The 17,515-nt window shown below is 34.8% G+C and overlaps 1 protein-coding gene across 1 annotated transcript; it reads left to right on the forward strand.

Moving 5' to 3' along the window:
• The first annotated feature begins 420 nt into the window (after nt 1-420).
• On the forward strand, nt 421-14,540 carry LOC140884224 (cullin-associated NEDD8-dissociated protein 1). The gene is made up of 30 exons (XM_073290907.1): nt 421-586; nt 1,147-1,244; nt 1,348-1,517; nt 1,629-1,839; nt 2,799-2,964; nt 3,071-3,200; nt 3,573-3,687; nt 3,810-3,967; nt 4,060-4,183; nt 5,623-5,673; nt 5,743-5,825; nt 6,453-6,537; nt 6,614-6,715; nt 6,814-6,912; nt 7,973-8,083; nt 8,170-8,253; nt 8,328-8,468; nt 9,423-9,515; nt 9,623-9,744; nt 9,859-10,021; nt 10,102-10,341; nt 11,379-11,627; nt 11,719-11,895; nt 11,982-12,128; nt 12,282-12,398; nt 13,107-13,275; nt 13,409-13,486; nt 13,594-13,732; nt 14,144-14,264; nt 14,355-14,540. The coding sequence occupies exons 2-29, from the start codon at nt 1,209-1,211 to the stop codon at nt 14,238-14,240; spliced, it is 3,657 nt and encodes a 1,218-aa protein (XP_073147008.1). The 5' UTR covers nt 421-586; nt 1,147-1,208; the 3' UTR covers nt 14,241-14,264; nt 14,355-14,540.
• Nucleotides 14,541-17,515: the final 2,975 nt, after the last annotated feature.

A 17,515-nucleotide genomic window follows, 5' to 3' on the forward strand; every position in this document is an offset into this window, starting at 1 on the left:
GTTGAATTTCAATCTTGGTCTTTTGTCTTTGTGCCTTTTTTTTTTTTTTTTTTGATTTTAATCATTTTCTCCGTCCTCCCGAATAAAAATGAATAAAATCTTCAAAAATGAAAAGGTGCAAGACTAATGCTTCAATCGTATTTTTAAAGAAAAAAGATAAAGTAAGATAAATATTTATTTTCGAAACTATAAATTTAAAATAAGATAAGAGAAATAAATTTGACTAGTATTATATGCATAAATAAACTAAAAGACAAATGAATTATTTTTTTTAATCGAGAACAAATAATTTTTTTTTCTAGCAAACAAAATCAATGACAAAAAAAAAAAAATCTCCAAAAGGAATAATACAATTTATAATTTATATATAATTTATATACAATTTATAACACGCATTACGAATGCGCCACGACGCTAATTATAATAAGCGCGAGTGCAGCATTCACGAGTGTTGCTGCTACATCTGATCTGGCTGCCTGCTCGAACAGCTTCACTTTAGTGCGTAGGGTTTAAGAACAAGCACAATCAGTCCATCCACCATCGGCTCTGGCGTGAAATTTATTCCGATTCCTGTTCGCAATCTCAGGTAACACATGCCTATCTCGTCCTGTGACGATTTCTGAGGAAAAAACCGGTGCATTGCAATAGCTCTGATTGTGTAGCTGTAGAAAATTCAGTTTGGATTATGTGTTGGATTGATTTTGCTGCATTTTTTTTCATCAGTATGATTGCGCGTCATGCTTGCGCGGATGCACTCTTTTGCATTTACTGTGTTTGTGTTTGTGTGTGTGTTTCTTTTTAATGTTTTTCGATCAATTTGGTGTGGTTTCGTCATTGGGAATGCGAGGTTTTAGGAAGATGTTCTGAGTTTCAAGATGCCAAATTTGGTCTCGAGCTTTATCCAAAAACAGAAATTGTCGTTTTTTACAAATATTAGGTTTGTTCTTAGTTCGGTTCTTTTTGCCAGTTTTTTCCCTTTCGTTTATTTACCAAATTGTATTGATTTTGTTAACTTCCTGCTTTGCGATGCTATTCTGTTCTTGGTAAAATGTTCTTTCAATTGGGGTTTTCTGTGGAATCTCTTATTTTATCGAAATTGATTAATGTCGTAGACTCATATACTCATTCTTGTATTTATGAACTCAGAAGGTGGTCTATCTTCTTCTGGTGAATTACAAGCTGAACGAGCTGCTTAGAGGTTCAAGAAGATGGCTAATTTAGCATTAACTGGGATACTTGAAAAGGTAAGTCATGAATACTTTATAGTCTTCAATTCACCTCGTTGCTCTTATTTTTCAGCTGTTAGTATGACTTAATTATTCACTATATATTGCCTATGCCCCACAGATGACAGGAAAGGATAAAGATTACAGATATATGGCGACGTCTGATTTGCTTAATGAATTAAACAAAGAGGGATTTAAACTAGATGTCGATCTTGAAGCAAAATTGTCTAATATTGTCATACAACAACTGGATGATGCAGCAGGCGATGTTTCCGGATTAGCTGTGAAGTGGTTTGATCTTGCTTCTTTAAATACGTAGCTTTTTAGATTTATTTTCAGTTTATAATATTTAGTATTGAGAAACTGCAATCTTATTGATTTTGCTTGGATGTTCATTTCCAGTCTTGTTCCTTTGGTGAAGAAAATTAGAGAGCAGCAGGTTCTGGAGATGACTAATAAGCTTTGCGATAAATTGCTCAATGGGAAAGAGCAACACCGTGACATTGCTAGCATTGCTTTAAAGACAATTGTTGGGGAAGTTCCTAGCCCATCTATTGCACAATCTGTTCTTGTATCTATTTCTCCAAAGTTAATTCAAGGAATAACCGCTCAGGTGAGTCACTTGATCAATCATTCATCTGTTTGATATGGACTAGACAACTACCTTCTTGAGTAACAGATTCACACTTGCTATCGATACTATTATGTGCAAGCTTTGTTGGAAGTTGGAGGACAATGGTTTTGAATGTGTTCTTCATCGTGTATGATTTTTATTTCAGGATTCAATAATAATATAAATTTAAATGAACTATGCAAGTCACGCTCAATTATTGGTTGCCCGATACTTTTCTCTCGATGTATCCTGAAACCCATCCTCGGACAGGCAGATATGCATGTAAAATACTGTCGGGCAATATCAAACGACATTATTTTATATGCATTTCTGCATGTGTAGGTGCACCTTTAGGTTTGTTTGGATTGTTTTGGGAAAGATAGATTTACTCCTATGATGCAACCTGTTAGATATAGAAAAGGAGATAAACTTGTGTGCTTCAAGTCCTTCAAAGCTTGAAGATGGGAGCTTTCGAGCTGTCGTCTCATAGTCATTGTTATCTTGTATGAAATAACAGTAATTTTCTTTGACCTCTTTTATGGAAGATTTTCTATTCTCTTGATTTATTAGGTGTCTAAAACTCAAAAAATGATGTGTTAGGGTTTTTAAACCTTGTATTATGGGGGAAATTCGATCCTACCCATGGGGTATTACCCCATGGGTGGTGTGGACTTTTGTGGGTGGTGTGGACTTTTGTGATTGGAGCAAATCATGTGGGCCCCACATAATTTGCACCAATCACATACTTCCACCTACCCCATGGGTAGGATCGAACTTCCCATCTTATGGGGCCCTCAACTGTAGGCTGTGGTATTGTGTGGTGTTTTGTATACTGTAGTGGTAGATTTATTGTCATGAGCTGAAATATTTATGTATTCAAAGAACTTTTTTCGTCATTTCATTAGACTTTGGTTTTCTTTATCCTCATCATGAAATTTATGTATCCTCTCTTATTATAGGGAATGAGTACAGAAATCAAATGTGAATGTCTCGATATTATGTGTGACGTTCTTCAAAAATATGGGAATGTAATGGCGTCAGACCATGAGGTCTTGTTAGGTGCCTTGTTGCCTCAGTTGAGTTTGAATCAAGCCAGTGTCAGAAAGAAGGCTGTTTCTTCTATTGGTAGGATGAATCAAATTCAAAATCTTGTTGAAGATACTCTGATTTTAGTTTCATCAGTTGATTAAACTCTTCCTTTTCGCTGGTTATTACAACATTGCTGCTTCAGCTTCTCTCTCTTCAAGCTTGTCTGATGATTTGTTGGCTAAAGCTACTGTTGAAGTTGTTCGACTTTTGAAAAGTAAGGCCACAAAGTCTGAAATTACACGGACAAACATCCAAATGATTGGTGCTTTAAGGTAAATGATTGAAATAGCCTTTTTTTGCTAATGGTTAGATGTGTCTATGATTGCTCTGATGCTGTCAGAGCCATCTCATGTGCCTTGAACCCTTACGGTCCTTTTGATTTTGTCGATTTAGTTATGGTAAAGGTAGATTTTTTCACCTTCTCAGGACAGGAATAACTTACATTGAGATATGAAAATGATATTTTTTTAGTTGTTCACGGGAATCATGGAAATTTAGAATGTTATTCTTGTTCAGTGTTGGTAATTCTGATACCGCGGGTCCATTGTGTATTGAGTTGTCATGGCATATGCTTTACCTTTTCATGCATTTTACCCGTCTATGATGAATCATATCGATTGACATCTGGCTTTTTGGTTTTCAAGCCGAGCTGTAGGTTATCGTTTTGGTCCGCACCTTGGAGATACGGTTCCAATACTAATTGGCTACTGCAATAATGCATCAGAGAATGATGAAGAGCTTAGAGAGTATAGCTTGCAGGTGCTCGTTCTTTTAATATTGTGTATCAGTGATCATTTTCGTGATCAATACAATCTTTGTTTGAGTTCCCCCTGTTCTTATTTTCTCTCATTTTATACTTGGTCGAATACTTTTCTGCTCAGGCATTGGAGAGCTTTTTGCTGAGATGTCCCAGGGATATATCTTCCTACTGCGATCAAATTTTACGTCTTACTTTGGAATTTCTTAGCTATGATCCTAATTTCACTGATAACATGGAGGAAGACACAGATGAGGAGAGTTATGTGGAAGAGGAGGACGAGTATGTTCCAAAGTTAATTGTTTGCTAATTGAGGACTTGGATGTTATCAATGATAGGGATTTATGCTAATATTTCATTCTATGAGCTTGTAGTGAGAGTGCTAATGAATACACAGACGATGAAGATGTGAGCTGGAAGGTGCGTCGAGCTTCTGCTAAATGCTTGGCGGCGTTAATTGTTTCTCGTCCTGAGATGCTCTCAAGACTATATGAGGAGGTATGCATCGATAAGTTTCAATATATATCTAATTGTAGGCATACTTTATATCGCATCTTAACATTCTATTCTAGTGTGGTATCAGAGTATGCCATGATCATTGTAGCTCTTCTCTTGGCATTGTTCTTGTACACCCTTTAAATAATTATCCACAGAATTAAATTGTAAATGACTTCTTGTAATAAATTGTCAGGCAAGATGCCATTGACAATGTGACTTTTTTTTTCCGAAATGAGCTCACAGCTCTAGCCTGTTCATTTACTTTATGTTTCCTCATGAATTGTAAGCTGATCTGCTCTTTGGAGTCGTGAATAATTAAATTTGAGAGAGAAGATTGGAAAGAGCTTCAAAAGTTTTAAAATGTATTTTACCAAAAATACGAAACGGACTGAGAAGATTGGGAAGATAAAATAATTGTTTGTAAAGGTGGAAATATATTGCTAGTGCAAATTTTGAAGACTTGAAAGGTAGAAATAGAAGCTTCCACTTCTACAAAAAAAAGCAATCAATGCCAAAGATTTATTTGTACCTTCAGGCTTCGCCTTGTCTACGTGAATGATATAAATTCAATACATTATTTGTTTGGATCTATGTCATGATCACAAGGTGATTAAAATTGAAGAACTAAATTTGTCATTTGACATGAACTAACACGGAAGGGAAACAACTGTACAGTGACGTTAATTTTATTCCAAAGATATGGAAAGGTCAAGTTTCCATATCCGATGAAATTGTCACAGTTGAAAATAGGGTAACCGCAGCAGAGCTAATGTTCAAGGAAGAACATAGTGGTAAATGTCAAAATTTTTGGAACTGAATCCATGATGGATAATTTTGGACCGATAAATCTTGATGTCCTTCAGTCCTTGGTGCTACACAGGCAATCACTCACTTCCGACTCCTTGAACTGCTGTGTGACTGTGATACTCGATAAAAACTTTTTCACAAACCCTAGTAAGGTTTTGATCGGTCATGTTTAATTTTTTCCTTCGCTGTTGAATTTCGAATTGCCTTTTAATGCTTTAAAGTTCTATGATGTTGGTTATCATTTGCACTTCATCAAATTTAACTAAAAAAATTTGAAATTGCTATAATTTTTGGAAAAATATTTTTTGTTGGGCACAAGAATGTTTTTACAATGGTAATACTAATCTTGGTGGCATAGTGACATTAAAAAAAAGTTATTTGGCTAAAAGAATCAGTCGTCTGACTATCATATGTACATAATTCCTGAAATATAGAGAAATCTTATTTTCTTCCTCAAATATCATGAATTCTAATTTCAGTCGTCTTACCATTTTGAATGTAATCGCATGAAAAATGAGATATTGGAGTATGATTGAGAAGATTATTTGTGTGTAAATAAACCATCTCTCTTCAATTTCTCTCGTCCAGTTAATCAAAATATGGTGCTTGACTTAAAAAGAATATATTTGCAGGCATGCCCGAAGTTAATTGATAGGTTCAAAGAGAGGGAAGAGAATGTCAAGGTATGAGGTAAACTGCACTACTGGTTTTTGTTTTACTCATCCTTAGCTGATCATCTATCTTTGGTGCAGATGGATGTCTTCAGCACGTTCATCGAGTTACTAAGACAAACAGGAAATGTTACAAAAGGCCAGACAGATTTTGATCAATCAAGGTAAGGTGTCATTTGTCTTGTTGGGTACCCATGCTATCTATAACACTCAAATATAGTTGTGATGACAGCAGTTCAGCATGGTAACTCTATTTATGATGTTTGGCACAATTTATTTTAATGTGGACCTCAAAACTGTACGATAAAACAAAAGTCTTCTTTGCGACATTTGTGATGAAATCTCAACAAACTTTTCGGAAAATAATCATTTGAGGAACTTGAGATGCTTATCTTAATATTTGTGATCATAGGAATGTGAAGATGAAGAAAGAGAATAATTTTCTGGGATCATAAAATAAAGAGGGAAATGGTCGATAATAAGCCAAAAAGTGGTACTTTTGTTTTTGAATTAACAAGCTTTAGTTAGCTGATGACTTCACTAGTGAAGCAGTGCAATGGGGTGTAGGGGAGAATGGGCAGTTAACTTTGATGTTGACTCCATGAAAAGCTTCTGTAGGAATCTCGCTTTACTGGTGTGTTATGACATTGATACAAGATTTCCAGCATTCTGCATTTGATATACTTTTGTCAAAATTGATGAATTATTCCCTGATTTCGGTACATGGTGCTCCTTGCCTACACCAAGTATGCAACTTCTTCATTTTCTGACACTCTGGATATGCCATGCAGTCCCAAATACCTATTGAAGCAAGAAGTGCCAAAGATAATTCGATCTGTAAATAGACAGTTACGTGAAAAATCTATCAAAACTAAGGTAAAAGATGCGGCAAATATGCCCCAATGATTTTAAAATAGATTCTGAGCTTTCTCACATTTTTCAAGTCTTACAGGTTGGTGCCTTCTCAGTTTTGAAAGAGGTGATAATCGTTTTGCCTGATTGCCTCGCCGACCACATTGGATCTCTTACCCCTGGTATTGAGAAAGCACTTTGTGTAAGTTTTAACTCTTTTGGTGATTCTGTAATATTAATGAATTTGGTTATTTTTTTGCTAGGGAGATACTCTAATACTTATATTACCTTTATGAACAGGACAAATCCTCAACCTCAAATTTAAAGATTGAAGCTCTTGTTTTTACAAGATTAGTTTTAGCCTCGCACACTCCTTCAGTTTTCCATCCCTATATTAAGGTACTCGTCTTCATGTCACTGAGTTTTATGATGGCTTGAAAATATGAATATTTGGTAAATTTCTGAGAAGAACAAGCCAAACTAATTTTTACCTGTTGAAAAAGGTGGTGAAACTCCGTTATGCACGTCGTATGCATCTCTGTGCTTTTTTAATCTGTTGAGTTGAGTTAGGATTGTTCATTTTATAACCCCCAGATTCCAGAAATAGATATTGGAAAAGAAGAGTCCAGAAACCATTCCTCTATTAGAGAGTAAATACCAAAATAATAGATAGCTACATTAAAAGAAGCAGTTACAAGAATCAACTTGAAAATGCCTTGCGACTGCTCAAGTATCTCTGTTATGTGCTATAAAGTATCAGTGATTTCCTTGTAACATGTACATCTAACTTTTGTAATATAATTAGGAGCCGCATTAGCTTCATGTAGTAACGATATGTACCTGTTTTTGCAAGTTACCATTGACCACTTAAAATTTTCTAGTTTATAGCTGAATTTAGTTGTGGCTTTATTTTCCGTTGTACTATCCATATAGTTACGCCCCCAACTTCTTTCATCTATCTAGAAATTTTCTTCAATATCCTTTTGCTTATTCCATGGTCCTCCAATAATCATAAACAGTATGTATGGTTGGCTTATCTATGCAATGATCATGACCATAAATGATAAAACAGTTAATCAGACATATTTTAGTTGTATTTTAGCTTGCCATGTCCTTATTGACATTACCACCAAAAGTAGATGTTGTAGTCTTCGCTCTTTTACGATAGCTAATGGATGCTGTTATTTACTAACTCTAACAATGCACGCAAAAAATAATTGGAGATGATGCTATACGCTCATTATGATCTTGGTGTAAGGAGGAAAATTGTCTAAAACAAGATGCATTGATTGTTATTCAGCTCATAATGTAGAGCATGGAGCAGTGGTTCAATTAATGCCTACCAATTTGTAAACCGCTTAAATTAACAATTTAGACAATGTTCCTCGTAAATCGTAATCACCACAATTTGACCAACAAATATTTAAAACTTGCTTCTCTGCTGAAAATCTTGTGCTAGGCCATTTCTGCCCCTGTTATATCTGCTGTTGGTGAACGGTATTACAAAGTTACAGCAGAGGCATTAAGAGTTTGCGGAGAACTTGTTCGTGTTCTACGTCCAAATTTTGAGGTCCATTCTCACATTCTCTGCGCATATCTGTCTTCCAGATTTTGGAGGGCCACGTCCTGAGATTGTTCTGTGATTTTGTTCCTCAGGCTTATGGTTTTGATTTCAAACCTTATGTCCATCCAATTTATAGTGCTATAATGTCACGCTTAACAAACCAAGATCAAGATCAGGTTAGGGCCATTTGTCAAATAGAAATCTTGTTCTTTCACCAGTTTTTTGGGGTTCAATTTCTCTTCTCTCTCAGGAGGTTAAAGAATGTGCCATTTCTTGCATGGGACTTGTGGTTTCGACATTTGGTGATCATGTTGGGGGAGAATTACCTGAATGTCTTCCTGTGCTTGTTGATCGGATGGGTAATGAGATAACTCGACTTACAGCTGTGAAGGTTTGTGAAAGATTTTTCTGGAGGCTTTCTTCTTTCTTTTTTTTTATTGCATGTATGTTCATGCATTTGCTGCTTACTTAAGATTGTGTTAAGGCTGAATTCTCGTATTTTTGCTAACTGCACTACTATATAACTGTTATTGATTGTGGTTCAGAGTTCGGAAATACTTTAACTAGTTAGTTGAGGGATGAAATTGATCGTGCATGATGAAGCTTGCTGATTAGTGATAAGAGATCAGTGAACGTCGAGCAGCTGTTCTTCTTCACGATTCGTTTTGTTCTGCTCTTTTTTGACGTGGCTGTCTTAATGTGAAGTGTTTGGTGCCTGATAGAAGTGTATTCTGATACACAATTCTGCTTATGTAGTCTGTTTTTATTAAGTTTCAGCCTTTCAAGCATGGAATGTTAGCTAGATAAAATTTTTAACTGACTGAATGAGCTGGGTCATCTATCGTTTGAAGCTCCTGAAGTTGCTTACTTTCTGGTTCTAGTCAAACATGGTAGTGATTTGATTTGCTTTGTTTTCTGGGGGAGAAATATGCTTAATTTTTTACTAATTGACATCTGTGTTTTTGGTCGTATTTACCTTTAATGCGTTATCGCAACCTCCTCTATCAAACAACGCTTCGGTTTGTACCAACTGAATTCCGTAAATTAAAGCCGACGACTTATTTTTTAAGTCCAATTGATGAGTAGAGAAAAGACATGCATAAATTTTTCTGATTGGCTTAGATTATTAAGTAACTTGATTTCTTCCAGGACTTTGCTCAGATGGCCTTATGTCTGCTCTGGAGATTTTCTACATGTTTCTTATCAATTGGCGAAACTGATTGGCGAAACTGATTTTATTGAGCCACCATGCTCAAGAAATATATTTCTTTTTTACCTTTTGGAACATTGTTGCTCAAAAATACCTTTGTGCTTCTAATGTTCAATCCGCTATTCCTTTCTGCAGGCTTTCGCTGTCATTGCCGCTTCTCCACTTCACCTCGACCTATCTTGCGTTTTAGAGCATGTAATTTCGGAACTGACTGCTTTCCTACGAAAGGTGTGACCTGCTATCTTTCTATATAACTTTTGAATGGTTTTTCTGGAATGAACCTTACTAATTGGTACAACAACTTTTGATAAGCTTACATGTTTTCCAATTAACAGGCTAATCGAGCATTAAGACAAGCGACCTTGGGAACACTAAACACACTAATTGTTGGCTATGGTGATAAAATTGCTTCTGCTGCTTATGAAGTTATTGTAGTTGAACTTTCAACCCTGATAAGGTTTTACTTAAGTTTTGTACTATCCACACCTCTGCAATTGCCATTTAAGCTTCTGTCCTCTCAGTTTTGGTGATAAATTATTTATGGGTGATCAGTGTAAATATGTTTTACCAGCGACTCAGACTTGCATATGGCTGCTCTTGCCCTGGAATTATGCTCTACCTTAATGGCCGACAAAAGATCTGGTCCAAATGTTGGTTTGACTGTCAGAAACAAAGTTCTCCCCCAAGCACTGACTTTAATTAGAAGCTCATTGCTGCAAGGGCAGGCCCTTCTGGTATTAATCTAACGCTGTCGCAAGTGACACCTGCTATAGAATTGTATGCTATGTGGTAACCATTATATCTAAACATGCAGGCTCTGCAAAACTTTTTCAGTTCCCTTGTATACTCGACAAACACCAGCTTTGATGTCCTGTTAGACTCGCTTCTTTCAACTGCAAAACCATCTGCCAAGTCTGGTGCTGTTGCGAAACAGGCTTTGTTTTCCATAGCCCAATGTGTGGCAGTTCTGTGCCTTGCAGCTGGCGATAAGAAATGTTTGTCCACTGTAAAGATGCTCACAGATATCTTAAAAGCTGATAGTAGCACCAATTCGGTACGCTAATCTATTTGTCTTACGTGCTGTACTTTACTTCGATAATTATATGCATTTAGAAAATTGCATTGTCATATATGAGGGGATGTGCATGCTAAAATTATTGGTGAACCCTAATTGTCAGTGTGATGGAAATAGTTCACAAGAATTGGACAGTCTTCTCTCTCTCAAGAACTGTTTGTTTGAAATACTTGAAAACAAAGGTATTAAAATGTATGGCCCACTAAAGTGGAGTCTACTCTAGTTTACGAGAAATTATGTGAGAAAATTTAATATTGTAATTTGAGTAACTACTTGGCTGTTCTTCTCTTCTTAACTATGAGATTGGAACTAGGGGATGTTGGAAAATTGAATCAAGTCGAAAACTACTTATGTTACTGTTTTTCAGAATTTGGAGTTTTTTAGACAGTTCTATACTCGAAGCTACATTATTTTAGGCTCAAGCTCATTTTGAACTAGAGTTCGAAGTTGAATTTGATTTAGTTGGCCCGAAATTAATTTTAAGTATATTTATAAAATATGAATTATTTATATTAAAGCTCACAAACTACTGAATAAAATGATTCGCGATGTAATTCGGCTTGAAAATTTAAATGAACATGATGGAGCTGGGTTCAAGTCTGATACTTTTTTATATGAATTAAATAATATTTGAGCCGTTTTGTTTTTTTTGCACATCTAATTGGAACAAGTTGGATTAGGCTTACCAGCACGCACACGCGTCCAGCTTTATTTCTGTTATATTTTCTTGAGCATTGCCATCCGGAACACTTCAGAGAATTTCACTGTCTGATCTTCTACTCAAACAAATCCTCTTGTTGTCAATTATATGGAATTTCATGAAAACATTCCCCATTGTTCTTATGTGCAGTACTTTTGTGTTTTTTTTTTTAAAATTGTTTTCGAGAAATTTTTTCTGCTTTAAAGAAATATAAGGTTTACTTTCTAGTTAAATTCATTATGCATGTGGATGGTTATGCCTCCTTTGCTAATTTTAGTTGTCATATTATTTTACTAATCAGCAATATTTCACATAGGCCAAGCAACATCTTGCTTTACTGTGTTTGGGGGAGATAGGGAGGAGAAAAGATCTAAGTTCCCAGGACCATATTGAGAATATTGTTATCGACTCCTTTCAATCACCTTTTGAAGAAATAAAATCTGCTGCGTCTTATGCTCTTGGAAATATCGCGGTTGGTAATCTTTCAAAGTATCTGCCTTTTATATTGGACAAAATCGATAATCAGCAGAAGAAGCAATATCTATTACTCCATTCTCTGAAAGAGGTGTGTTCTCTGCAGATAAACTCACTTGATAGAACTTTTTGTTTATGTGTTCTGGTAACTGAGTTTTGCTTTGCTTACTCCCTGTTTACAGGTCATTGTGAGACAATCTGTTGACAAAGCTGAATTTGATGATTCTAGCGTTGAGAAGATAATTAATTTGCTTTTTAACCACTGTGAAAGTGATGAAGAGGGAGTTCGCAACGTGGTTGCTGAATGTCTGGGAAAAATTGCCCTTATTGAACCAGGAAAGCTTGTTCCTGAACTTAAGGTATCACGTGAGAAATGATAACATTTTTCTTATTCGGGTGGACCAATTGTGATCACTCTTGTGGTTTGCTTGACATATGATTGTAGGAGAGGACATCATATCCAGCTGCTTTTACTCGAGCAACCGCAGTGATCGCAGTGAAATATTCTATTGTTGAGCGTCAGGAGAAGATAGATGAGATTTTGTACCCTGAAATTTCTTCTTTCTTGATGCTTATCAAGGACACCGACCGGGTATTTTGACAAATCATTCTTAGTAATTAAAGTCATACAGTATGTACCTTAGATTCATGTTGGAATCATAAAGCAGTGTTAAATCTCATCCAGATTTTCTTTCTAGCTGTTTTTGAATTCCACCTATTCATGGATTGTCAATTTTTTGTGCAGCATGTGAGGCGTGCAGCTGTATTGGCCTTAAGTACTGCGGCTCATAACAAACCGAACTTGATAAAAGGCCTGCTTCCTGAACTATTGCCACTTCTATATGACCAAACAGTAATTAAGGTGATGTCTCTAGTATTTTCATCCCTGTTTTATCATCGCCTCACAAACTATAAGCAGCACCAATGATGATATCCTATAAAAGTCTTATTTAGGATGAACATTGTGGATCCAGCAGTTCGCAGTCTAAACTTTTGGCAATGTTTCTTACAGTGTTATATTCTAGGTTCGTTTTATGCTTATATAATCAGGCATTCACTCAATGCTTCAGAGAGCATTGAGCTCCATTTCTCATCCCTGAAAGAGTACCATTGTACTTATGATCCCGCGATATAAGTCATGTTATGGGAATCTCAATACTTTTCTATGTGCATGGTTGACTGAAAATTTGGGGCTCGTTAAGAGATGATTACTCAATATTTGATAGGAATGTTTTATGTAAGATTTTTATAGTTTGAGGAAATGCATTAAAAGTACCGTTTCCTAAATTCAAATTCTATAAGACAAATAACTTCCATAAAATAATAGGCCTTATCCCATGGTTGGAGAACACAGAATTGACACTGATTATTATCTTTATTCAAAAATTAAATCGATAGGTTTTAAGCCAAAAGTTCAGTTTGGTTTTAATAAAACTGCAAACTCTGTGGATTAAACTGAAATCTAGCTGCATGCCTTAGCTGTGCAAGCAACCTAGTGACCATTTGATTTGTATGCCTCTGGTGGTTGCTGAAGTCCATTTGATCAGTTTCTTTATTTTTTTCCCCACAGCAAGAATTGATCAGGACAGTTGATCTAGGCCCTTTCAAGCACACTGTTGATGATGGGCTTGAGTTGAGGAAAGCTGCATTTGAATGTGTAGACACTTTGTTGGATAGCTGTCTCAATCAAATGAATCCTTCATCTTTTATCGTCCCATACCTTTCATCTGGTTTAGATGGTGAGTCAGTCCGACTCTAGCTAATAATATACCCCGTTTTGAGCATTATTATAAGACCTGTAACCTAATAAATATCTTAATGACCTTATATTTGATGCATGCAGTACTCATTTTTGCATCTTTTTTTCTCCAGATCATTATGATGTGAAAATGCCTTGTCATCTCATCCTCTCGAAGTTGGCTGAAAAGTGTCCGTCTGCTGTGTTGGCAGGTATTTCACTTCATTATTTCATGGTTACATTTAATTCTATTTTTCCATTGCAGCTTTTAAATTTGATGTTAACCATTGTTTCTGGATAATTTTGCGTGAACGTTCAGTTCTGGATTCTTTGGTAGATCCGCTCCAAAAAACTATTAATTTTAGACCTAAGCAAGATGCTGTCAAGCAAGAAGTTGACCGGAATGAGGACATGATCAGGAGCGCCCTCAGGGTAATTGCATCACTGAATCGTATAAGGTATGTTTCTGGGGATTTCTTGGACTGTTCAATTTGTGTGTTTCTTCAGATTGTTTAAGCATATCAAGTTCAAGAATCTCTCGGGTAAAACCTTAACTATATCCATCTCAGGCTTGATCTGTTAACCTTTGATCTTTTAAACTCTTCCGACCGAACCCTCACCTCGGACATGTCGTTCTTCTTTCTCCTGTTCAAGAAGAATATAAATTACCGACCTATTTTGGAAGTGGAACAGCATGTTTTTTGCTATTCCCAGCTTATGCCTCGTTTAAAAACCCGATAGTCTCCTTCTAATTAGCTGCATATATGTTCTTTTACCTCCATCAAAACTATATCATTTTAGAATACTATCTTTCGACCATGGTGCTAAACACCTATGTTTTATCTGTATTCTACCGTCTACGATTGCAGTGGAGATGATTGCAGTCACAAGTTTAAGTATCTTATGAACGAAATAGCCAAGTCTCCAAATCTCTGGGAGAAGTACTCATCAATCCGGAACGAATGAACTTGCCTCAGCCCACGCTTCTAGGTCATTACTGTAAAACTTTGAGGGCACAATCTTTTTCGAACTGGGATATTAACCTCAGATACAGACGAACAATGTATTTATTGCCTACAGGTTAAAAGAACAGGGGAGCGGTAATATGAACATGGCTTTACTAGATTTGCGAATTTTTTATGAAGAGGTCGAACCGATTCCTCCCCTTGGGAAAACTGAGTGTGGTATCCTGTGCCCTGTATAGGATATGCTTTTATTGTTGTCTTACACTTTATATTTTGGAATAGACAAAATGTTATTATTGAACCCTTCGATGACTTTTGAATCTTTGATAGCTCATAGTTTATCAATACAAGATCCATTTCGTTGTTGTCAGTAAACATACAATTAATTCTTGGGTAATTAGCAAAATCATTTCGGTCAAACATTTTTTTTTTTAAAAAAAAACTTTTCCATGTGTATATGAAATCTCGCAAATACATTGTGAGGATTATATTTCAACAATGAAGTTCGAGGGAAGTCATTCACCTAAACTTCTTTAATGTAATAAATATAATGTTTTCTTAGTTCCTAAAATCTCTCTTTTTTTTAATAAAAAAAATAAATAATACCAACATGCATTAAATGATAAATGACAAAGCAATCTTTTATTAATTAAAAAGGGAACGATATTTGAGCTCGCTCAATTCTCTGCGTTTTAAGCCAACTTTGAGCAACGATACGATCAATTATCGTCTCTTGATAAATTACCTAACGATGAGTCCTTCCAAGTTCCAAATCCCTTTCTTTTTTAACTTTTTCTTTTTTTTAAAAAAATAAAAATAAAAATAAAAATTAGGTCATTACATGATTTGTGGGGAGTGGGGTTAACATCTACCGGGCGCACTTCCTCTTGTCATTTCATTGTTTCTTTACTAATTTCAGATTGTCGGCCCATTGTTTCTCGTATGTTTTTTCTTGGACATATATATATATACATATATATATATATATATATATATATATATATATATATATATAGAGAGTTATGTTATGCTGCCTACCTCTCGTGCCCACCTTCATGTTTACTTATGAGGTGGCAATCATCCAATGGATGAGATGAATTATATTCAAATGGTTCATCCAATGGATGAGTGTCACCTCATAGATGGACATGGTGGTGGGCACAAAAAGTGGGCAGCATAACAAAACTGTATATATATATATATAAAAATTTTCAGCTGCCCAACCATTTCTGCCCAACTTGTCCCCGACCACTTAAACCCACTATCGGGTTTTAGTTGTTTTTTTTTAAAAAATTTCGTATCACTAAAACCCACTTATCGGGGAAGAGTTGGACATCATTGGTTGGGCAACTGAAAATTTCTATATATATATATATATTATATTTATATATAAGGTGTCACATCAGCAGTTGCTCACGTAATTGCCCATAATAATTGTCAATTGATCAAAACTCTTTCTCTCTCTATATATATATATATATAAATGAAACCGCGAAAAAGAAGGCGGTGAAATATATACTCCCTCCGTCCCAATTATAGTGTTCACATTTTCTTTTTTGTTTGTCCCAAATATATAGTCATATATCATATTTAGTAATACTTTTTTATACTTCTTTACTAATATACCTCTATTAACTATACCTTGAAAATTGTGCAATCATTTTTTAATACATTAAATAGGGATAAAATAGAAAGTTTATATAAAATTTATTTTCTCAATAAATTTTTCTTATTTCGTATGAAAACTAAAATAAGACAACATATATGAGACGAAGTGAGTATTAAACAGAATAAAGTAACAACGAAGGAGTCTAGACGAAGACATCCGAAAGTAGACATAACACATAATTTGAAAATAATGAAAGACTAATCATGTGACCATATAAATGGTGTCTATGGAAAAATTGTGTACATAATTTTATGATATTAATATTATTAATTTAATGATTCATTCATTATACATTTTTTTTTGTTTTAAAAGAATTATTTTTATTTTTATATTGGTTCGTTCGATCTTTTTGTGTTTAAGAAAACATCAATTTAGAGAATGTGAACATACTTTTGCTAGTTGATTAATGTCAATAGACTATAGTACCGTTGCCTTTTGATTAAGATTAACATTATTTTAGATCACACGATTAAATTTTGTGTGTAGATTTTAAGAGCTGGGGGTTGATTATTTATTAATTTGCGAGACATTTAACGGCGTAAAATGCATTAAATTCACCCCATTCATTTAGGGGTGGGTTTTCGGTATGCCGTATAAAAAATATTGGTATGAAAAAAATTCATACTAATACCGATATTGAAATTTTGCTATGGAAAAAATTCATACTAATACCGTATAGATACCGAAAAAAATTTGATATACCAAAAAAATGTATATATATCGAAAAAATTTCGGTACGATATCCCGAAAAATCGATATTTTGGTTCAGTATCCCAGCCCTTGATATATCATTCGAAAATAGGCTAAAAATTAATGAGTAAAATCTCCATGTGCTTTTAATAGCTAAAACTCAAACCCGACAATTTTTTAATAACAATGCTCTATTACAACAATCTAATTAGCCAGGGTCTAGCAACATTTTATGCAGTAATTGATTACACATATTTGTTTCATCCAACATTTGACTCAAATTATAAAAAAAAAAGTGTATTATATAAATCATTAATTATATTATCCACACATATTAATTTAATTATCATTTCTAGCTATATTATGCATTTTTCATCATTTCATTTCACGAGCCAAACGATATTTTTGAAAAAAATTTCGTCCGTATTAAAAGTTCAGCCTCAAATTTAAAGGTAGCTAGTACTGGTCGCTTTTAACTCGCTAAAAATAAAAGCACAAAGAAGTTTTCATGCAATTCACACAAATCTAATCATATTGTCTGAGTCCCCTATCGAAATCCATATACCATCAATCTAATGCTCAATTAATAATGGCCATTATTGGCCAAGTTTTTGTTATTATATATGTCGACGTGGCTTTTTATGGTGCTAAATTGAGTTGTTTTTTTTCCCTTCCCTTCCTTTTCTTTTTCCTTTTTAGTTTTTTGATACAAAATTGAGATGTTTAATTTCTAGTATTTTTTGGATAAAGGTTATATATTTGGAACCCACAAACTCGTTTGTTATGTTCTTTTTTTTTTAACGGTTTCCTGTTGCACATTGATGTATGGCATATGGAATATCATCCACTTTGTTGTGACTTGTGAGGGAATATAATAAAACAACTGACACGAACTTTATTAATATAGAATTACTTGA

This window comes from Henckelia pumila, chromosome 2 (assembly GCF_033568475.1).
Source record: "Henckelia pumila isolate YLH828 chromosome 2, ASM3356847v2, whole genome shotgun sequence".
NCBI classification, from domain to species: Eukaryota; Viridiplantae; Streptophyta; class Magnoliopsida; order Lamiales; family Gesneriaceae; genus Henckelia; species Henckelia pumila.